The sequence below is a fragment of the Sebastes fasciatus genome, chromosome 10 (genome assembly GCF_043250625.1).
Source record: "Sebastes fasciatus isolate fSebFas1 chromosome 10, fSebFas1.pri, whole genome shotgun sequence".
Lineage (NCBI taxonomy): Eukaryota > Metazoa > Chordata > Actinopteri > Perciformes > Sebastidae > Sebastes > Sebastes fasciatus.
In genome coordinates, this window is record NC_133804.1 from 16,068,724 (window position 1) to 16,091,048 (window position 22,325).

Genomic DNA, 22,325 nt, shown 5'->3' on the forward strand with positions numbered 1-22,325 from the left:
CATCACCGTTATTACTGTAATTATGTCTGGGCTGGATTTGGATTTCACATTTAAAGGGGGAGGCACAATTATTGTGGTGGAGGTTTACTGAAGCTTTTACTGTATTTATGTTTTTTTTCTGAATGTCAACAAGCCAACGAGTGATGCAACTGTTTATATTATAATAACGGGATGTTCATGAGCTTTCAATAATAGGGCATTCTTCTATACTGAGCATAGACTACCGTGTAAGAGACGTCCGCGAGAAAAAAATTGCTTTACTTTGTAAATCTTAGTGATTTAAAAAGATATATGACCCTGCAGTGACAACCCATATCCTCTGCTGAGTTGTGTATGTGTGTTTCAGCCTGTGTTGTGTGCAGGTTTGTGTCTGCGTTCTAGCTCAGCCTGTTTGGAGCAAAGAGAGAAAAGTGCTTCCTGTACACTTGCAGCATTTTATCCGTCTCAAAATCTGCTACAAAGAAGAGCAAACACACAGATGATTGAATAAAAACACTCCTATCTGCACCCTACACACCTGCACAAACACACATGCAAATATATATATATATACCCGCCAGGATTTTTTAGTTTTATTCAGAGCCGGATGAGCAGAGCTGCAGCAGCTGCCATCAAATCCACCACAAACTAGGGATGTATTAACCGTTTCTCATTATTTCGCTGTCTCTACACCGTGAATAGTAGATAACCAGGGCCAGATTTACGCAGAGCAAATTCACACTGCATCTTTCATTCAATTTGCGCTAGCAATATGCTGGTAATTAGTGGCTAATTATTAAGGTAGTGGCTAATTACGCAATCAGGGACTGGGACTGCCTTCTAACGCGCAGTTTCACTGGGGTGAATTTGTCCGACAACAGCAAACTCAGAATAGAAGTTATAAAGTAGTGCTGTTGCATAAAGATACAAACACATCTACAAAGGTCACAGTTCAATTGCAAATAAGAAACACATATTTGAGCGTTTATAACAAGATAGAAGCATCTAAGACGGAGGTTTTCAAACTGTGAGGTTTGCAAAAGTTGCAGGGGGAAGCAAAGGAAGAGACATGAGGCAGAGATGGTGCATGAGGTGAAAGGGACAGGTGCAAGGTGTTCCAAAAACAACAGGAAGTTGTTGGAAGTGATTGTAGTTTAATCCTGCTGACTTTGCCAGCTCGTCAACACAGGCAGCAGTTATAGGCAGCAGTAGTGGCTTTGACACCCAGCTCATGGAGGCAATTAAGGTACTTTAAAACCCTCAGCGTCTGCTCCACTCATCCCTGATGTTCACTGCAAACAACTGATGCATAAATCCGCTTAGAAATGATAGAAAAAAGACCTAATAACTGCAGAACTTGCCTGAGAATCATCACATTTTTAAGTTTTCTTCAGTATCAAAGTAATCCAGTGATGGTTAGACAGGAACTACAAAAAGCAAATTTTGCGTACTTTTAATGGTGCCAATTTGCCAAAATGTCAACAAATATCGATCTGGGAACCCATCGGCTTTCAGTCTGACGGCAGATAAGCCTTTGGGGACAAGGGGCTATATTTCTGGGGTTGTGGTGTAGCCAGCAGTTATCCAGGCAAAGACTTCCTTTTCCGTGCGCTGCTGATTGTTTACAGACCGATTCTCAGTTTGATACGCGAGACTGGAGTTGGAGTTGAGAGACGTATACGTGTACGACCGGATTGTTTCACAATTAGCCAGTTTACAAGCTAATTCTAAACCAGAATTAGGGGTTCGCAGATTGCATTTCGGCCCATGCGTTCCGCCCCTTTTGTTCTCCACACAGACTGTTTACCTGCATTCAATCAAAGCCTGCTCGAACGTGATTGGTCAATACCACTCTTGGACTACAAACGGAAACCAGAACGCTTCCGATGCCAAAATCTTGTGCCGTAGCCTACAGATTCTATATGAATGCAGAATCTATTTATAGAGATTAACAAATATAGGCTATAAAAAAGTGAGGCACTGTTGTCTCGATTTGAAAACCCCTGATCTGAAATAATGAAATGCACTCGCATAGTAATTCACAAATAGCTAAACCCATATACCGAACTATTGCAACTGATAATGTGGACGCTTTTAAGTTAAATTCATGTTGAACTAAATTCTATAGGCTCACATATGCTTGTAAAGCAATGAGGTGTCATGAAGTTTAATGAAAAAAGCTGCTGAGCCAGTAGCCTGTCGCAGCGATTAGCGTGTTGCATCAGATTCCAGCAGGGGTCAGGTCACTTTCAGCAGCAAGGTTAGTGGTTATCGCAAAGTAGGCAGCTTGGTTAGCCTGCTGGCTAAAAGGAACTGGGAGGCTTCCAAATGTGTGTGTGTACTGTATGGGCGGGTGGGTATTACTGTGATGCTACGGCCAAGACAGGATAAAGACCCAGAGCCAAAGACAAGCGACCGGTAGAGCAACTCGCAATGAGACTGAGCAACCATCTGTCCCTTAGAGCTGTACAGCGTGGGGCGCTGAACACCCACCCACACAAACCCTACACACATACATGCTATAAACAATCCCCCAAACACATTTAGCTGATGGAGCCTGTACATTTGTAGAGTAGCATGTTGTTGTAAGCATTAAGCTTCAACACTTCCTGAATCTGCAGAATTGGTTGCTGCTCCAGGTCCTACTCTAAACATAAGTCAAACATGTCATCCCTCAAAATCCATGAATGAATGAAAGAATGAATGGATAAATATGACAAATCAATATCTATATTTTGTTTGGATTATAAGTAGGGCTGTCAAAGTTAACGTGAAAATAACACGTTAACGCAAATTTGTTTTAACGCCACTAATTTCATAACACATTAACACAACTTGCGATTTTTAGGTTGGAGCGGGCTCAATTTTAAAGCTAGAGTGAAGATACTGGTATCATATGAGACTAGAAAACCTAATGAATCCATTGGTACCATGTCATACTAGGTTGTTATGAAGGAGGTTAAATAACGCTCCAAACTTGTACTAAATTTTGGCGAGGAAAAACTGGCATGGCCATTTTTAAAGGAGTCCTTTGACCCCTGACCTCAAGACATGTGAATGAAAATGGGTTCTATGGGTACCGACGAGTCTCCCCTTTACAGACATGCCCACTTTATGATAATCACATGCAGTTTTGGTCAAGTCATAGTCAAGTCAGCACACTGACACACTGACAGCTGTTGTTGCCTGTTGGGCTGCAGTTTGCCATGTTGTGATTTGAGCACATTATTTATGCTAAATGCAGTACCTGTGAGGGTTTCTGGACAATATTTGTCTTGTTGTGTTGTTAATTGATTTACAATATTAAATATATACATACATTTGCATAAAGCAAGCATATTTGCTCACTCACATGTTGATACTAGTATTAAATATTTGACAAATCTCCCTTTTAAGGTACATTTTGAACAGATAAAGAAATGTGTGATTAATTTGTGATTTATTGTGATTAACTATGGACAATCATGCGATTAATTGCAATTAAATCTTTTAATCATTTGACAGCTCTAATTATAAGAAAGTTTGGCAGTCTACAACCAAAGTAAAGCATCTTCTTTGTTGATGCATTAGTGCATTAGTAAAAGGATTGGCGGGGGATGGGTAGAGGAAGGAATTGTGCACCACAAGCCCGTTATGGAAAGGTTTCAAACCGCCAGTGGTTCAAAGAAAATACACAATGAATGAAGTTCAGACGGACAAAAATATTATTTTGTATTCTTTTTCACTTTCTTGTGTCTCACAGCTAAAGAGCCATGCAAGTGTTTTTTTTGTGGGGTTATTAATGGCTGTGATGACTGATTTTAGAGCAAGTGTGAGGACTGCCTCCACACAGTGTTAACAACACATTCTGTTCATCCCACCAAAAATGCCCACAGAGTCCAAATACAGTTTCTCAGCAGACACACAAGTTCACACAATACGTAATCATCCCATAAAACTGTTGGATGTGTAGAAGTAATGACGCTCACTGGGTTGGTATTTTTATAGACGGCTCATCAACTCAACACTTGATATCAAGAGCCTTCCTGAAATATCAAATGTCTGGCTTTTTATACGAGGATGTGCATGTTTTCACTGGCGACATGAGCATGAAGGCATAATTATGTGGAAATGTGCGAGTGCATGCGAGTGTCTACAGATGTTCACATTTCATAAATTATTCATGCGCCAGAGTGAATGTGTTACGTTTTAAGTGCGGGTAAGATTACACCATATTATTTTGTAGGCAAGAAAAAATTTTGTCAATCGACTAATTGATTAAGGGACTAATTGTTCCTTTTGTACCACAGACACACACACACACACACATCAACAATGAGACGCACAGACTGTGTATAGATCCATACGTGCGCAGCACACAGACGACATAGAAAAAAGATAAAGATAAAATCTGGGCTATAAACAAACACCAGATGCCTTCCATTCTGATCTACAGAGCACGGCCAAATACAAAGACAGCCCTGCTAAATCCTGAGAACACACTGGCAGACCAGAGAGAAAACACATGAACACACACACACACATATAGACATTTATATACTGTATATATAGATAGATATAGACCATCATGTGAAAACAAGAGCCATTTCAGACTCATGGTCATGTTCTGAAGGTTGCTGTGATACAAAGTCGTTGTGCTATGAATAGTACAACAGAGAAAAAAGACTTAAGGTGTGTGTTGTTGTCGTGTAAGGCCGGGAGAACAACTGACCATTTGAAACATGAAACACAAGGACACGGCATAAAGGTCAGAAATCCAAGGATGGGCTATAACTATTGAGTATTAAGCAGTACTTTATTTAGACGTGGTGTACTGAGGCTCATCTGCTCTTTTGAAAAGACTACTCGCTGAGGAGTGGAATCGAATCAAACTGGAATCAGAAATGAAACCGCTACGGTTACCGTAGAAGGTTTTAGTCAAGGAGCCACAGTAAATCAGGCAATTTAACATCGTCACTATCTAAATTTTCCACTGTAACCTTTAAGCAAAGCTGAGGCGTTTTGCCGTTGTTGCGTGTAACCTTTTCATCTCGCCTACAGCGCTGTTCATCTTCTTTATGGTAGCCAGTTCTGCTGTTATGGATTACTGTTAGATCACTGGCTGCCATCTCTCTCTCTCTCTCTCTCTCTCTCTCTCTCTCTCTCTCTCTCTCTCTCTCTCTCTCTCTCTCTCTCTCTCTCTCTCTCTCTCTCTCTCTCTCTCTCTCTCTCTCTCTCTCTCTCTCTCTCTCTCTCTCTCTCTCTCTCTCTCTCTCTCACTCCCTCTCTTTGTCCCTTTGCTTCGCTCTCTCCATCTCTTTATCTCTCTCTCTCTCTCTGTACTGCAGTGTAGGCAGCGACTTGTCTCCTCTAATTACTTTGAAAATGATGTGATCATTCACCACACAGAATCTCTGATGACATCTGACAAAACAAAACAAAAAAATTGTCCGGTGGGAAACTGAAATCACGCTGCAGACTAGCTAAAGCTCCACCGACTGCCAGGTTAAGTTAAGGTTTTTGTGGAACTACAGCACCAGTGTATCTTTTAAATCATTTTCAACTGTTCCTAAAGTATTAATTTAATACACTGCTCTAAAAATGTGATTGTGTGAGGCTAGTATTTGTTTTAATTCTATAGTTTGTATCAGAGATGTATGGAAACAAATGTTTATGGTAACAGATAACCGAGCTAATTCACAGATGTGTGTTAAGGTGTGAACATGCTTCTCCAGGCTTTTTTTTGTAGAAGTTCACATAGCTGTGACCTTTTATATTTGTACAAATATTTGCACAATGTTTAAAGATTTTTTTATTCTACATTTGAACCCACCTCCCGACAGGAGTTGGATCGACCAATCCGCTTGCGTGACGCTCGGGTCACCACACGTTGAGATTTTAGAGGTGTAACGTACGGTTAACCATAAAACCCTTCCCAGCATAACACTGCGGAGAAGTTCATGGGTATCTTCAGCCCTGACTGCTCATGGTGGGCAGAAGAGGAAGTGGATGGGTCCAACAAACCCAGGACTTTCAAACAGGAGACCAGTGTTCAAGACTGGTGTTTTGTAAGTTACGTTAGTGACGTTTTTTCTGCACTGATGTTACGTTGTTTCTATACGTATTGCACCTACTTTACATACTTATTTTTAAGGCCAACCATGACGGTTTTCCTAAACCTAACTATGTAATTTGTTGCCCCATGCTGATACTGCACCTTCATACAGGTGTAATATTCACACCTCAGCAAAGCAAAACGTGACACTGATGCTATCCTCTGGTGGACAGGCGGGTCTATTACACACTTCGGCGTGATCCCGGGTCGGTCTGAAATAATATATCCACGTAGATGCTATATCTGGTTTCAAGTGCTGTATATGAAAATATAATTGCTTTGTTTCAACCTAAAACATAAAGGAATAATATTAAAGGTTTTGGTCTTGGTTGGCAGAAATACCAATTTCATGCTGACAGCAGCATCAATAAATCAGAATGCAGAGCTGCTACAAGACATTTAACTCTTTGAGAAAAATCTGTGCTTTTTCTCATTTTGAATAAACTCTTCATTTCGCTTTTACAACGCCGCCTACTACCGCTATTGCTTTTGGTTTCTCCACACACACACATCATGTAAACAGTAGCTTAAATCTTGGTGTAAACTAATCTGGGAAAAGTATTATATGGGAAGTGGGTCCACCAAAAAAGGGCATTACAACTGATCTCATAAAAAATATCTGGACCCATTGAACAGCATAAAGTTGATATTTAAAGCTGTAAGCAATTTTTACAATATTAGAATAATTTAAAAAAAATACAAAGACAAATACTAGTGGCCGAAAGCTGTCAAACACACCAACATGCTCGAAACACCAAAACACAGATAACTCACAAACACCCAACACACACCTCCAACCCCAGAGGACGCCCATTTACAGTTGCCTTCCCACCCTTTATTTTCTAATCAAGTGTGTCTCTCCATACGGACTCTCTCTCTCTCGGGCTCCGAGCGTATGTTTGTGTGTGTGCATGTGTGACGGCGTTCACAACGCTGCAGCCTGCAGCGCATCAAGAGCTGCATGTTAGGAAGGCACCTTGGTACCCACCCCCCATGACTGACGACTCCCGTGCTTATAGGGGCTTTGTTGCCGTGGCAGCGTCTCATTATGTAAATGATGTCTCCCTGATGAGAAGAAGGCAGGCGCAGCCGTGATGTTCACTGCTCCAGACTGTGTAAAATTGGCTTCAGGGACCAGTGAAGGATCGTTGCTATATTTAGCACTCGTCTTAACAATGTCTTTATTCCCCATTCTTTCTCACTTCCACGAAACAGAAGACCCCTCACATTTAACACTCGCGTCATCATTTTCACACAGTGAGTACTAAAATATTACTAAAAAAGAAGACATAAAGACACATGCCCACATTTCATTTGAGAGGTTGACATTTACTACTTCATATACTGTGGTTTTAGCCATCCACCATTGTATCTGAATTTCTTTTATCTTCTTCTCCCTGTTGAATATTTCACTCTGAATGTATTAACCTTCCATCCTCCATGTCCTCATCAATGCTGAATGAATGAGCTTCCTCTGAGGAATGGTACTAATGGCTTTCTGCTATATATCATCTTTCATATTCCGGCTCAAGAGAAGCCAATACTAAGTGCCTCGGTCATCGCAGACGTTAAACATGGCCCAAAGATGTGAATCTATACACTACGCATATATGACTTTAAAGTAGCTACAGTTATTTCTTTTGTGTCCTTCTTAGCATCTATGTATTATATTCATAATAGTCTTTCAGCAGTCTTATGTCACTAGATATTTGATCTACACCTATGTTTAGTTTGTGTTGACCCCTCCTACTTGTCGGTCAAGACACCTGGAAGCTCTTATTTCCTGTATCCCCATACCTTCCTTCTAATGAAACTGCTATTTTGAGTGAGTGACCCAGAGATCAATATGGTCAATAGCATTATCCTCCAGAGTGCACACAAATTGGTGAAGGTAGGGGGCGCAGGGGGGGTCGACCAAGACCTTAATTAATGAGCAACGACCCATATAGCTTACTCTTCTTCAATGTTAAACCAGGGTTTCACATTGATTATGGCCCGATGGCCCGTGGCCACAAAAAGTTACTCTGTGGCCACCAAGTTTTATCAGGTCAGAATGAGACTGCGTGTCTCAATGAGATTTCGGTGTCACAGAATGTGACCCCAGCGAGCACCAGCAACAAAATGAGTTTGATTGCATTGTTTCCTATTGGAGTGAACTTTTATCGTACGCTATGTTTTTAATTTATACCTGTTGCTCGCTGTGAAAGCGCCGCAATGGATGAGGAGCGGCTGATTAGTGGCCGGCACAGTCCTGCTTGGCTAAAAGCTAATATCTAACGTTAACGGAGAGAGGTTCCATTGAGTTACATTATGATGCATTCAGGCTATATTCTGTAAAAATGACGATGGGTGAAGGCAAATTATAATGTTATCATGATATGTTCAAATGTAATCTTGTAACATTTTGTTTTTGGCGAGAAACTTGAATAAATATAGTTGTTTGAAGGAGATGTTTTCACAGCAATATAAAATAGACACCGGTATTAGAGAGGGAATTATGACCTGTTTAACTTCCTAACAAAAGACAAATAGTAAACTATGAGACACAAATGAGAACATAAATTAATCAGAACGAGGAACTTTTTCTATATTTTCCTTCTGTTAATGTCTTTTCATTTAATGAAGTGTCACAGTAAAGGAGTGCTGTGTTAATTTGCATTTATTGTTTTTACTTAAGTTTACATTTTGGCTTGGTGGCCCATTGGGCCAGTGCTTGAAAATATTAGGGTCTATCCCTGTAAACTTTATCTCCTATATGAATAACTTACATGTAAATATTTGGCATTAGTAACAAAACTTTGGGGAAAACTTAATGTTACTGCAAACATTCACTGCAAGTTGCTGTTGGATATTTTCCTGCATTTTTTGCATGTTTGTAAGGTTGATTTTTGGCAATTAAAACCACTTGTTAAAGGTTGGAAAAGTTTGTGGTCCTGATTAACACACCAGAACATCCTGAACACCACACTACCCCCACACATTTCTGGCCAATATTTCCATTCCCACAAAACCTTATTTCTAAAACAAAATAGCTGCATATGGATGTAATTTACAGGTGGGGGCTGCAATGAAACAATAGGTGTCAACAATTGCTAAATTGCATGTGTCCAGAAGTGCTGATAATAAGTCTAAGCTTTTCCAGTTTATAGAAAATATGTCTGACAACTGAGTAGCTCTGCTTTAAGTTTGCATCACAGCTTTCCTTTAACGGATTCAATGATAAATATTATATGCAAAACCAAATTCAAATGCAGTTTTCAGATAACTACACGGCACAATGTTGTTTAGATAAATGCAAAACAATTATATATTTAAACCCGGTCCTCAGCGTAGATATCATTAACTTCAACTGCAGGCTGCCTTTTTGTTCTTGCTGCCACACACTTCACTCACACACAAGTCTGTGTGTTAGCAAACAGTTTCCAGGGTTTTTAAGAAGCACAGTTGGGTGTTTTTGACACTTGGCGCCATAGGTTACAACGAACAATGCATCAGTCTTCAAAAAGCCATTACCAGCCTCTTTTAAATACTTTTCAGGTCAGCTTTGATTTCCACACTGATGTTTCTTCTCATGCAGTGAAACCTGCTGAGGTGGAACGCTGATGTGAGGCTCTGTTTGTAACTTGCTTGTGAAATGAGCTGCAGGATTGGGGAAGAGCAAGAAGCAGGTAATCCTGTTAACTATTCTCTGCATGCGTGCAGACGAGATGGTTGTTTGCTGTTCTGGTGTCTTCCTTGAGAATCATCACTACAGAGACTACAGCCTCGCTCAACCTGCCAATCACTAATCTGCATTCTGCTCATACCAGAGGCAATCATTTGCCCTTCCCATCAGCATGACTACTGGCCAGTTAGACTCTGTCTCCCAGGCCTGCTCTGTTCCAGCCTGTAGCTCCTGTTTATTACCACTGGTCCAGCCTTATCGCCTCCCTTTCTTACCTCGCCTTAATCCCCTTTATAATTTTCACCAACTTTAATTAGTTCATGTCCAGAGCTACTATTAATCCTGAGCTTGATTTAAAATATGTGAATCCAGCAGCAGGCCATAAAACCTTTGCACACTACATGATTTTGAGACCTTGACTTTGCTCACAAGTATTCCACTGGTGGCGCTCTGACCAGAACTCAACATTCAACCCGGTATCATGGGAAGGCGTATAACTAGCACGACATTACACGGACATTCATAGTGTCATGAAGACGCATTTTAGCCTTAGCCTAGCCGCGTGTCATTTGCACACCATGCAACAAAACTACGATAACGTCCGCTGTTGGTTGAGGCAACAAAAACACTAACTTAGGTTCAGGCAACAAAACCACTTGGTTAGGATTAGGAAAACTGTCATGGTTGGGCTTAAATAAGTATGTAAACTCAGTAAAATACTTCGGAAATCACGTCACAAACGTTGCTAAAATACATATGACATACGTCACTAATGTGATTTGCAAAACAAAACACAGGTCTTAAACACCGGTTTCCTGGTTGAAAGTCCTGTGTTTGTTGGACCCATCGACCTCCCCTCCAGCCCGCCATAAGCGGTCTTTCTCGCTTTTTATTCTACGTCAGCCTCTTTGTGACATATTTACGTGTCTGCGTTTACATTGGACTCCACACAGACTACATGCCGTACAAATGACATGCCAAAAGCAAGAAAGGTGTTCGTATTGCACGCTAAATGCCTTGTGCATTATCGTGACATTCATGCGCCTTTTCATGCGAACGGGTTTTGGACGACGACGACAACTCGTGGCTTCTACGTGACCTGGGTTTACTGTAATTTCTTCTCTGACCTCTTTGTGCCCTCAAAACCTCCAATAGCGCTCTGCAGTGCCATACATGGTCTGTTTTAGTAGTATTTATACTGTTACTGTGCATGAAAACTTTGCCTTAAGTATAAGTTTGGGTTTCACTTCTATGTTTTTGAAATATGTTTTGCATAACATATTATTCTATTCTGAAGCAAACCTGATCTATAGAACAGTTACATTAATAACCACTTGAAGCTGCTCAGACCTTCAGTAGTGCCTTTGAGATACTGTAAGTGAAGAAGACATCTGTGGTATTCAGCTCCAGTAGAAATGCATGTGGCACATATACTGAACCAAGTCTGAAAGTGAGCTCAGGGTGGTGTGAAGGCTTACAGACAAATGAGTCAGTGCTGCTTCATGCTCAGTTGAACAGATGAGCTCTTTCCTTCATCTCAGATGGGCTAAAAGCATTTGATCTGCGGTGAGCCCATTAGCACTCAGAGTTGGACGCCTGGTCACATGCCTGGAAATGGTATTGTTTGGGGAGGAATTGATTCAGTTTGCCATTTGTCACCTCCTCTATACGATGAGTGTAAGAAAGGAAACTCAACGACGTCATGTTTTCCGAGCAGCAGTGGAGGCATACCAGATAATGATACCATTTTCTGCTGATGTCATCTCTGTTCAATGTAGCAGATAATCCAATGGAAAAGCTGTCATGTCCTCTGCGTCCTCGTCACTGCACCAGATGAAGACTGCTAACCTCAATTTGGCTTTAAGCTATTAGCGTTTATAGGAAAGGGTTAGCAGGTCCTATATCGCTGATGTCGATGTAAAGCCTTACAGTATGTGACATAGTTTTTAATATGCACTAAAAACCAAATTCATTCCTCTCTGAAATATTTCAGTGTTCTGGCCATGTGGAGAGACATCATTTATGTTATCGAGGCAGTTTGACACACATAACCACAATTACGGGGATTATCTTTAGATGGGATTATGTACTGTAGCATAGAGTGCATTTCTGAAAGTAAAATTGCAGTAATCCAAAATCCACAGGTAGTAGTTAATGCCACACACACCTATTTGTCAGCGGGGATCTGCACCATTATTTAGATGAAAGCAATGTTCAACATCAGTGACCTGTAGATAGAGAATTATTATATTACAGTGCCAAGTCTGGCTGCAATAAAATCCACTTCAACGCTGAACACTAAACCTATGAAACTTATTGTTGAAAGAAAACACATTGCATACAATAATTTCAAAATTATGTTTTGTGCATGCATTTTTTATATCATGAGTTTTGGCTGGGGCTGGGCGATAATTCACTTTGAGAATTTATCATCTTTCAATGGAATCATATAGTAATAAAATCATATTGACAATTACACGGTCTAAATTGACAACAACAAGCACGTACTAACTATATTTCTCAGAAAATGTGATTAAATGAGAACAATACTCACACTGGTACACAATATCAGATTTTGGCCATATTGCCCAGCCCTAGTTTTAGCATGGCATTAATGTCCCTCACAGCTACAGTGTCACTAATACACACTTGAAAACACATTTTTAGAGTGCTGGTTTGTGAGATTACGCTAACACAGAACCACGTCTGCTGATATGTCTGTGTATTTCCGTGTATTTGCGGAAAAAGCAGTGAGAGTCAGCGCAGAGCCAGATGTTTTAACATTCATGGCCATTTTGTTAACGAGGATTAAAACCCTTCAGTCCCTCTGAGTGACAGTATTTAGAGAGGAAACCAGATGACGTGAGCAACTTAATGTCTACCAAGAGGAGTATTACCACTTCAAGAAAAGATGACAACACTGAGGAAGAGAAAACGCTATGCAGGGAACCAGTGACACCAGGGACGTGTTTTCACTGGTTCTGTGGCACGGCAGATTAAAACCAGAGGTAATTATGTCCCAGGAGGTTATGAGGGGACAACTAACCTCAGAAGACATGCAGCTCTGTGGATTACTAGCAGCAGGCTGACTAATGCACCAGAACAGTCAGGTATTTAGAGATTTTAAGGGCAGAACACTTCTGGCAGTGATGACGTAAGACAGAGCGTGAATCCACTTCAAAGTCAAGAAAAATTAATAGGATGCAAAATGTGTGTTGCCTGAACATGTTAGCAGATATATTTCACCACTATTTGATCACTAACTGTCCACTTCAAACTTTGGCACAACCAACTCCAATGATGCGGCTGGCTGACTTAAAAGAACTTTGTTTTCAAAGAAACAAATTGTACAAAATCCAGAGAGAACACGACAGACCGAGAACCAGAAACCAATGCACCAGTCACAGTGCACCCTGTGTCACTCAGGAACCTAAACTGACAGAGAAATTGAAGAGAGTGACTCTCAACATTCCCAAACAGCGATCAGCGTGCGAGTCAGCGATGGAGAGTGGCAGATCTCTGATGCGAGGCGAACCAGTTTCCTCTGGGCAATGTGGCCGGATCTGCGTCAGTACCAGGAAAGCATCTGACAGGCAACAACTCCACCACCCTGACACCACGAATACTTCCACAGGAACATGTCCTCACAAACCCCAGTGTTGACAAACTGTTTTTGTTCTGTTGAAAATATTGCTGGCAATATAGAGTTGACTTTTAATTGAGTACATTAAATTTATATTTTTCTTAATTGCATGCTTTTACTTAAGATTTTTATATAAAGCTTTCTACTGAGTCAGATCTACACCTAAAGAGAAAAATAACATGCCACTTTTTAAGGCCCTGACACACCAAGGCCATCTGGACAGTTTGAGGTCGTCATGAGCATCTGTTGGCCTAGTTTTTGCGGTGTGTCCTGCATCGTCGCCTCTAGTCTGCCCGTGTTGGAGGTTTTTTGGCTGATTCAGCATGTTGAGTCTGCGGCAGAGGCCGTCGGTGAGAGAAATCACTGATTGATTGGTGGTTCAGCTTAAACAAATCAGTGCATGAGAAGAGAAACGGAAGTGAGGAAAGCAAGCTAACAAGTAAAGTCAAGCAGGCACACACAGAAGGCTCTGATCATTGCAATACATGGATATTTTTACAACAACATGGTCGTCTGGCATGAAGCTAAGTGGCGAGTGAGAGTGGTGTGAAAATGGTCGGCAAACACCGCTTTGTTTCGTGGACGTATCATAACAATGGCTTGTATATCCGCAGTCCTCGGTCTTCTGGTTTCCCTTTTTGAATGACGAATACAGACTACCACCGCCTGCTGGTGTGGAGAGTTATTTCTCCACACCAGCAGGCGCAGAACGTACATGCTAACTGGCTGTCGGCTGTAGTCTTTGCAGTTTGTGAGTGGGCAAGACGACATGAGACGATGCAACAGTCGGCCTTCATTGCTGATAGTGCTTTGATGTCGGCTTGGTGTGTCTGGGCCTTTAAAGAGGACCTATCTCGCTCATTTTCAGGCGCATACTTGTATTTTGGGTTTCTACTATAACATGTTTACATGCCGGCTGTGTTGCAGCACCTCGTTTCACTCTGTCTGAAATGCTCTGTTTGAGCGATGGAAGTTACTTTGTTCTGTTTTGATCAAGTTGATCGATCAAGTTGATCGATCCCATAGCTTTTGCATTGGGATATCATGATAAAATAGTCGTAGTGACACGTGGTAGTCCAAAAAACTCCACTATTGGGATTGCACAGTCACTAAGAAGGATAGAAATGAAAAAAGCTTGAACTGAATTTTGTAATAGTATATTAGAGAAAAAAACATTTTTAAGCTGACCCTGTCAAATAGCAGGAAATCCCATGAGCTTGCTGGGTTCAAGATTTATTTAGAATAATTTTCCAAACCCTGGGATTAGAATTTGAGGACCCCCTGCATGAAAATCTTCTGCACTACCAGATGAGCTCACACACACCAATGTGACTGCACAAGTGTGTATCGCTGCAACCTGTCAAAGTATGCACTGTGGGATGTGTACATTGACTGCCGGCCACCACTTTACTTTGCAAACAGTTTCAATGTATTTTAATACTTTACTTCTGCTTAACTAGAATTCCAGCAAAGTAGTCGTGCATGTAGTATTTCCACTTCTGCAGATATCTTTCAAACATTCAGTGAGATGACAACTAAAGCAGACAGTGCCGATATTGACTACGTATGAAATTATGTCATAATTAAACAGTGGCCGAAATCTCCCATCACCACATGCTATTCAAAGGAGTTTCTCTGAGATCAAAAGATTTTAACGCCACCGTAGACAGCGTGTGGTTTTAGTTTTATGAGATTAGAGCAGGTGTCAGTGTTGTGGAGGATTGAGCTGCCTGCATTGTGATTAATGAAGCAGCTCTGAGCTCCTCTCTGGGCATCTATTGATTCAGCTCTGTGGCCGGCCTCGCGCTGAATTAATCGGCCTGCAAATATGCAAGACTTATGCCTTCTGCTCGGCTCGGGCCGGCAATTTGAAGCGGACATGAATCCACTGTCTGACATTCACGCCCAAGAGTGGAGTCTATCAATGCCCTGCTCTGTGATGAAGTGTGAGGAGAGTGACAGTGAGCAGTGCAGTCAAAGTTATTTGTTCACGGGAATGTGGCATTTATGAACTGAATCTGCAAGAAAAGTGATCATAAAACTAAACATGATGGCTTTCTTAAACTGAACATGATGGTGACTATTAGATTAGAGTGTATTAATGCCATGAGGCCAAACAGTTAGAGTGGAAATGTCTGCATAATCGATGCACAATGCATCACTGCAGCTCTGTTGATGTTTGTCTAGCAGAGTTTTCAGGCTCTGGAAAGTTGTAAAGCGGAGAGTGTCTGCACGTCAGGATTCGACACATCACTTTGTCTGCACAGCTTAGCTTCACAAGGACAGGGGGCAACGAACACAACGTGATTCACTGGTGTTGATATTGGAGCTCCGCTACACACCACTTCCCCTTCTACCCCACCCTGTCGCTCTCTCTCTCTCTGTCTGTCTGTCTCTGCATACTTTCTGTTTTCACATGTGCTGCTACAGGATAGCTTTTCTGACAGAGTCACAGAGGAGAGAACTGATCACTGTCACAAAACTGAACTGAAGGGACAAAAAGTGATTTTGTCTTGAGCTGCACAGTTTTAAATGGCACTTTTTTTATATATGAATACAACTGGGACCACCATCAGCCCGTTAGTCGTCTGTACTGACTGCAATGTAAACGCAGCCGCGTAAATATGCTATGCTCAGAGCTAGTGACACAGAATAAAAAGCGAGAAAGGCCGCTTATGGCGCGCAGGGGGTGAGGTTGATGGATGCAACAAACACTCAACACAGACTTTTAACCAGGAGACCAGTGTTAGAGACCAGTGTTTTGTTTTGTACGATACGTTTGTCACATGTTTTCCGTACTTATGTTACTTTACTTACTTATTTTTGTTTAGTTTACATACTCATACCTAAAGCCCAACCATGACGTTTTTCCTAAACCTAACTAAGTGGTATTGTTGCCTAAACCTAAGTGAGTGGTTTTGTTGCGCCATGCTGATACTGCACCTTCATACACGTGTAATATTCACACCTCAGCAAAGCAAAATGTGAGACTGATGCTATCCTATCCTGCTATTAACTGCGGACATTACTGTAGATTTATTACACAGCTTTATTGAATACTTGATTCTGATTAGTCAACCATGGCGTTCTACAGTCTGTAATTTCTTTATAGCAGACCGTTGCTATGTATAACAGACCGTTGCTATGGACGCAGTTCTGAACTCGGACTCGGGCAGACCATTTTTGTGTCAAGATATTGATTTCTTAAGTAAGTAGTCATGTAATAAGTTGGATAATGTGAAGCTAGGGGGTCATTGTTGTGACCCTGTCTGGGGTTATTTGACAACAATATCCGGCTCGCTGCACATTATCCCTTACTTGTTGTTACTATTAGATTAGATTACATTAATGCCATGAGGCCAAACAATTAGAGTGGAAATGGCTGCATAATCGATGCACAATGCATTAATGCATCAATGCTTACTTGTTGCATAGCGTACAAATGACACGCAAAAAGCCTTCCTTTGAGACCTGGTTGGTGAAAATACATTAATTCAATATAATTTTATTTGGAGAGAAGTAACTCTTTCCATCTATTCGATCTCTATTCTGCTGGAGTACTTGTCCCTATCATCTTTTTCTAAATTATTGTGTCAAATAACCTTTTGCGTTTTCCAAACCTGTCATTCAATTTCCAAGATCTGGATTATGTTGAATACTTGAATCAGCTTTAGTTGGATGTTCAGAGAGCTTGATATGGGGTAACTGAAAGCCTCATATGCAAGTAGACACTACACTAACGTAATAATGATTACATACTTTCATATGTCACTTTAGTAGCCTGGTAAATTAGCATAGATAGCTGAGACTCTATAATGATGAGAGTAGATGAGAGGAAATGTGGGGTTTCACTTTACTTCTGAATAAGCAGGGCAGTCCGAAGCTTCTGTGGGCCAACAGCTTGCAGAAAAAACGCTGTGGAGATGGCAGGTGGTTCCGGCTTTAATGGACTGTTTCCCTAAAATAATTTGTGGGGCAGGTGGTTGCCAACGTTGGCAGGGTCAGTACTGATTTCCCCCAGTGCAATTCCCTGCTCTTGTGCCATTCAAGTCTCTGATGGAGGACAGCTGGCACCAAGTGACCCTCTCAGTGATGCAGATAATGAACTGCAGTTTTGTTTTTTTTGGAACGCAGCAGATCCACACCAGCTTTTGGCTCTCTGCTGCTCATCTATCAAACTAGACCACGCTTTGTTGAGTCTTCTTGGTTAAGGTGAAAGATGTTTTCTTTCTTTTTTTTTTCATCTCATCTGAGAGTTTTGGAGATGGTGTTGCCCTAGAGCTTAAATGAGTCAGCCACTCACACATGTCTCCAGCGGGAGATGAGAGGGAAAGTTGCCGTGGAGGTTAATCTTGAAATCAATTCTTTTGAGCATATTTTGTCAGCACAACATGCCGGGCTGCCTCTATTCTGTAACTGGTGTTTTGTTTGTTTTGTTTTAGCTTTGTAAGTTAGTTTTGTTACATGCATTTGTTGGGCACCACGTACAGAAAGCATGAATCACATACAAAGAGAAGGGATGCCCTGTACCAGATTTAGCTGTTAGCTCTGCAGACCCAGGGCAGATAAATGTAAAAAAAACGTCTTTTATGATCAGGACAGTTGAGACGAAATAATTGCTGTCATCTCTAAAATTGGGAAGTTTGATGAAAGGGTTATACATCAAACTAAGGCCCATTATGTAATGTATTATATACATAGTGTGTACATGAGGGTATGTATGATCCATGTTTTATGCGTGTATGTACATTGTGACTTTGGTATGTTGTGTGATGCAGTGGCCTGGAGCCCAAGACAAATGTCCCTGTGGGACTATGCAGTACAGTCTCTTTGGTATAGTAGCCTATGGTAGGGTATCACAATAGTTCATTATCCATTTAACCCTCTGAAACCCACGGGATCGCGTGCAATCCCAACTGACTTTACTGTCTTTCAGAGGTTGTAGCAATGAGACCATTTTTTTAAATTTGACCTCTCTGTATAAAATGACCTGTGGTGACCTCTAGGATAATCACAGCCTCATGAAACTTAACAGCAACAAACTAGAAACCTAGAGCATTCAGATTAGGTGTAGCTTTCCTATAGTTAGATTGACAATAAGGGGGTTTCTGAGCAGTTTCCAGAACATAAGTGCTCGCCATCCAATCGCCAAAAAATGCAATTCTGGCAAAAATCTTGAAATGTCAAAAGTTTTTCATACCACAATCACAGCATGGCTTTTTCTATGGCGTTCCTCAAGGTCTTGGTGTCTTAATGTGATATTTTGGAGGGATTATTGATTATTTTGATCAATTCTCGAGTAGTAAAAATTGTTGAATTTAGCACCAAATCTGTGTAACAAATGGTATCAACTTAAAAATTGCTGCAACAACTTATGAGACATAATAGAGCATGGGGATGACCATCAAATACTTCTATCATAATGTTCTAAACCCTTTTACAATTTCTTTTAAATAATTAATTAATTGAATCCATATTTATTTCTGATTTATGACTGGAACAATTTGACACATTGCTGAGCTGCATCTCAAATTAATCTTCAGGTTCCCAGCTTTCAGGTGATGCACACCACTTCTATCTGACATCTACTGTTGACCTGCCATCTCCCCATAAAGACGCCCTGTACTCCCCTAAAAAAAAGACAAAAACGGATCTAAGTGGGTTTCAGAAGGTTAATAATTGGCCTCTGAGCTGCTATAATTCTGGAGGATAATAACTCACATGACCTATAAATGAAACAAAATGTAAAAGTTCCCACACACAGTTTGGTGTAGGTTACAGTGCCTCCATCACTGTACTCTCTATGTACCATTTATAGTAACATCAACAGGCCCACGTCATCACTTGTAGCAGTGCTGCCAAAATAAGCCAATTAGGTTTATTGATTTGTTGTGAGCACCTTAAACAGAGCGGGAACCTGACGACAAGGGGATCCAATTCAATTGCTCCAGTGTACTGTAAATAAACAGGAAGGCTGCAGCGGGCAAGCTGCCACAGTGTATAGTGCAGGTTGTGATTATATTACACTCAGGAAACCCTGTTTATTCACTGACCACAGATATATCTTTAGCTTATAGAAAGTCATGAATTCCAATATAAGGGCTAAAAAAAGACAAAGGAACTACAATCGAAATTGTTGCATCTGAAAAAAATAATGTACTGAAGCAATAAAACTGCGTCAATGTTAACCACCATGTGGTTCATTTGTTGTTTTTGTGATGGTTTAATATAAAAAAAACGAGCGCCAACACAAAGGTGCAGTAACGTGTGCGCCGGTGCGTAAAGTGTCGTGCTGCACATCCCTGTTGTATAGATGGAGAGGTTTCTCTATGGCAACCCTGTCTCTCCTCCGTGTCCATGGCAATGCCTAGGCACTTTACTTCTTTTATTCTCTCTCTCTCTCTCTGTCTCTCTCTCTCTCTCTCTCTCTCTCTCTCTCTCTCTCTCTCTCTCTCTCTCTCTCTCTCTCTCTCTCTCTCTCTCTCTCTCTCTGAGGGGTGATTTTTCACGCCATAAATCATAAAGCTGCAAGCTTTACGAGACGGAACAGGCTCCGCGCGCTTCATGCTCGTCCAGATGTGATGAGATAATGTGCGCATCTGTATGCGGAGCGTTTGAAACACAAAGGGACATTTCAACAGGGTGCCACAGTGACACAATGGGACATCACTGTCATCATTTCAACGTTAGGATGTTTACTTTTATTGTAAACATCAGTCGTATAGCTTAATGGCAGCAACATATTGGCTCTTCTTTGCCTAATTGTCTGCTTTTTGACAAGTCAGTGTAAGTATAACGCATGTGCATCTCAAAGCAACACATCGTGTGCAGCATGTACAGGCCTATACAGCTTTAGATCTCCAACAGCAACATCCACATGCACCGTGCTGCTGCTGCTGGGATCCACGGCTCAGCATCCATCCATCCAGTGGCTGCTGTTGTCTCCAGTGTAACCTCTCAAAGGGGTGATTTGGAGCGCCATGTATAGGGGATGAATGAATGGCTGCATGGTCGCGTTAAAACCTGTGATTTTAGGGGGGTAAAGCAGTGTTTAAGGCTCGCCTCTCTTACCCTTGGAAGCATCCTTGTCTTCTTTAGGCTTCGCCACTTTTCCGCTCATAGATCCCAGTTTGGATGTGTAATTCCCGATTTAGACAAGAATGGAAAGCCCCAATTCTTAATTGTGGACTGTCCTCAATGAAATCCTTAACCCCAGGTTCCAGGTGCTGAGATAAGGGTTCTGTGGATGGAGAGAGAGAGGGGAATATTCATCAGAAATGTCAATAACAGCCGCACATAACGAGACAATGGACCGTGGGAGCTATACCCGAGAAGCATCAGTGTAAACATCCAACTAGTGATGATAAAAGAGCCTCCATATGGTTCCAAATAAACACCAAGAATCAGCATCATCCTCATAAAGTGTGCATCTCTTTCCCAGTGGTCTTACCTTATCTCCTCCACGTTTTCTGCTACATCAATGCACATTGATGAAAGGAAACGCTCCCACCATGAATCCCGTTATGTTGCATGTACAAAAAAATCACGACCTGCTCTGTCTGCTGTGACAAAGGAGAAGGAGAAGGAGAAGGAGCGAAAAGCTGAGAAAAGACGCGCAGGTTTTTTTTTTTTTCTCCCCACAGAGGTTCTTCAATTAACGTTGAAAAGAAGAAAAAAAATAGAGGTCAAAACATTGAACCGTCCAATAGTGCAAACAAAGGGGAGAAATGTCATCCAGGGTGTCTGGAGCGAGCAGGTTTGTCTTGTCTGAGGCTGACGAGCTCCTCTCTGCTCTGCTCCTCTTTCAACGCGCAGAAGAATCAACAGGATCCACAACGAGAGAGAGAGAGCGCTCCAACACAGCGCCAATTCACACCGTGGACATTTGTTGTTGTTTTACTTCACTTAAGTGTAGCACCGCTGGGATGGAAACGAGCCACCATCCGTAAATGCAGTCAGTGTGCGAGTTGTGTTGTCGACGTGGTGGAGAATTAAAGCTGCTGCTGCTGCTGCATGCTGCACATCACCATCTTTGCTGTTGCTCTCAATCAGTTGCCTTTTTGCAGCGCTCTGCGTCATCCCATTCACATACAGCTTACGCATTTACCTCATTGTATGTATGATCTGAGGGGGTTTCTTTTTTTTTTTTCTTTTTTTTTTTTTTTTACTTTATTGCCATTAATACAAATTAACAGGCAATTAATCATCACAAAACAAAACCGCCTTGAGACTGGGCTTCACCTGACATACATGTGCACACTGTAAACAAGTGCTGTTAATTTACAGCAGGATTTCAACAGTATTAACCTGTTATTGATAGAAACAGTGCTTTACTGTTAATACAAAAGAAAACCTGTTAAATTACGCTCATAGGCCGTTTTTTAACTGAACTATAATGCATTCTTAAACATCACTTTACTGCTGATCAGCTGTCTAAAGTATCATCAGTAACAGTTTCATGCAGTATTTTTTTAATTCTGGGACCTGATCTGCACATGTGAGGTTTGTACATTGTACATCAGTGGTCTCAAACTCAATTTACCTGGGGGCCGCTGGAGGCAGAGTCTGGGTGAGGCTGGGCCGCATCAGGTATTCCACAAAAAAAGCTTTGTTAAAAAAAAAAACAATCTTCTCAAACGTCATTATTAACAGTTCTTTAACTTGAATGGGTTCTTCTGAACATGAACTGTCCTGAACATTAATGGAACATTGAAGAACATGAACGGTTCTTCTGAACATGGCCTCTATTGCGTCTCCCACTTTTCCTGAAATTGTCTGTGCTCGTCACCAACCTTTCTCTTCACTGCAGGCTTTGAAAAAGACATGATTGGGGCTGTGTGACAAGATATATATTCATTCCACTTGGTGTCACTCCGCAATAAAGTTGTGCCTGCTGTGTTTGTGTTGCTCTGCAATTACACCACCAAACCGCTAGTTGGCGGCGG

The 22,325-nt window shown here is 41.3% G+C and overlaps 1 protein-coding gene across 2 annotated transcripts in view; it reads right to left on the reverse strand.

The window, feature by feature from the left end:
- Positions 1-21,440, reverse strand: part of fgf13a (fibroblast growth factor 13a) — a 127,184-nt gene extending 105,744 nt beyond the window's left edge. The window contains exons 1-2 of one of the 2 annotated variants that reach the window (XM_074648489.1): positions 20,831-21,440; positions 20,452-20,620 (exon numbers count right to left, since the gene is read on the reverse strand). In XM_074648489.1, the coding sequence (XP_074504590.1) occupies positions 20,452-20,500 (49 nt within the window). In that variant the 5' untranslated portion in view covers positions 20,501-20,620; positions 20,831-21,440. The remainder of the gene's footprint in view (positions 1-20,451; positions 20,621-20,830) is intronic. The other variant, XM_074648491.1, reaches the window with a different exon arrangement.
- Positions 21,441-22,325: the final 885 nt, after the last annotated feature.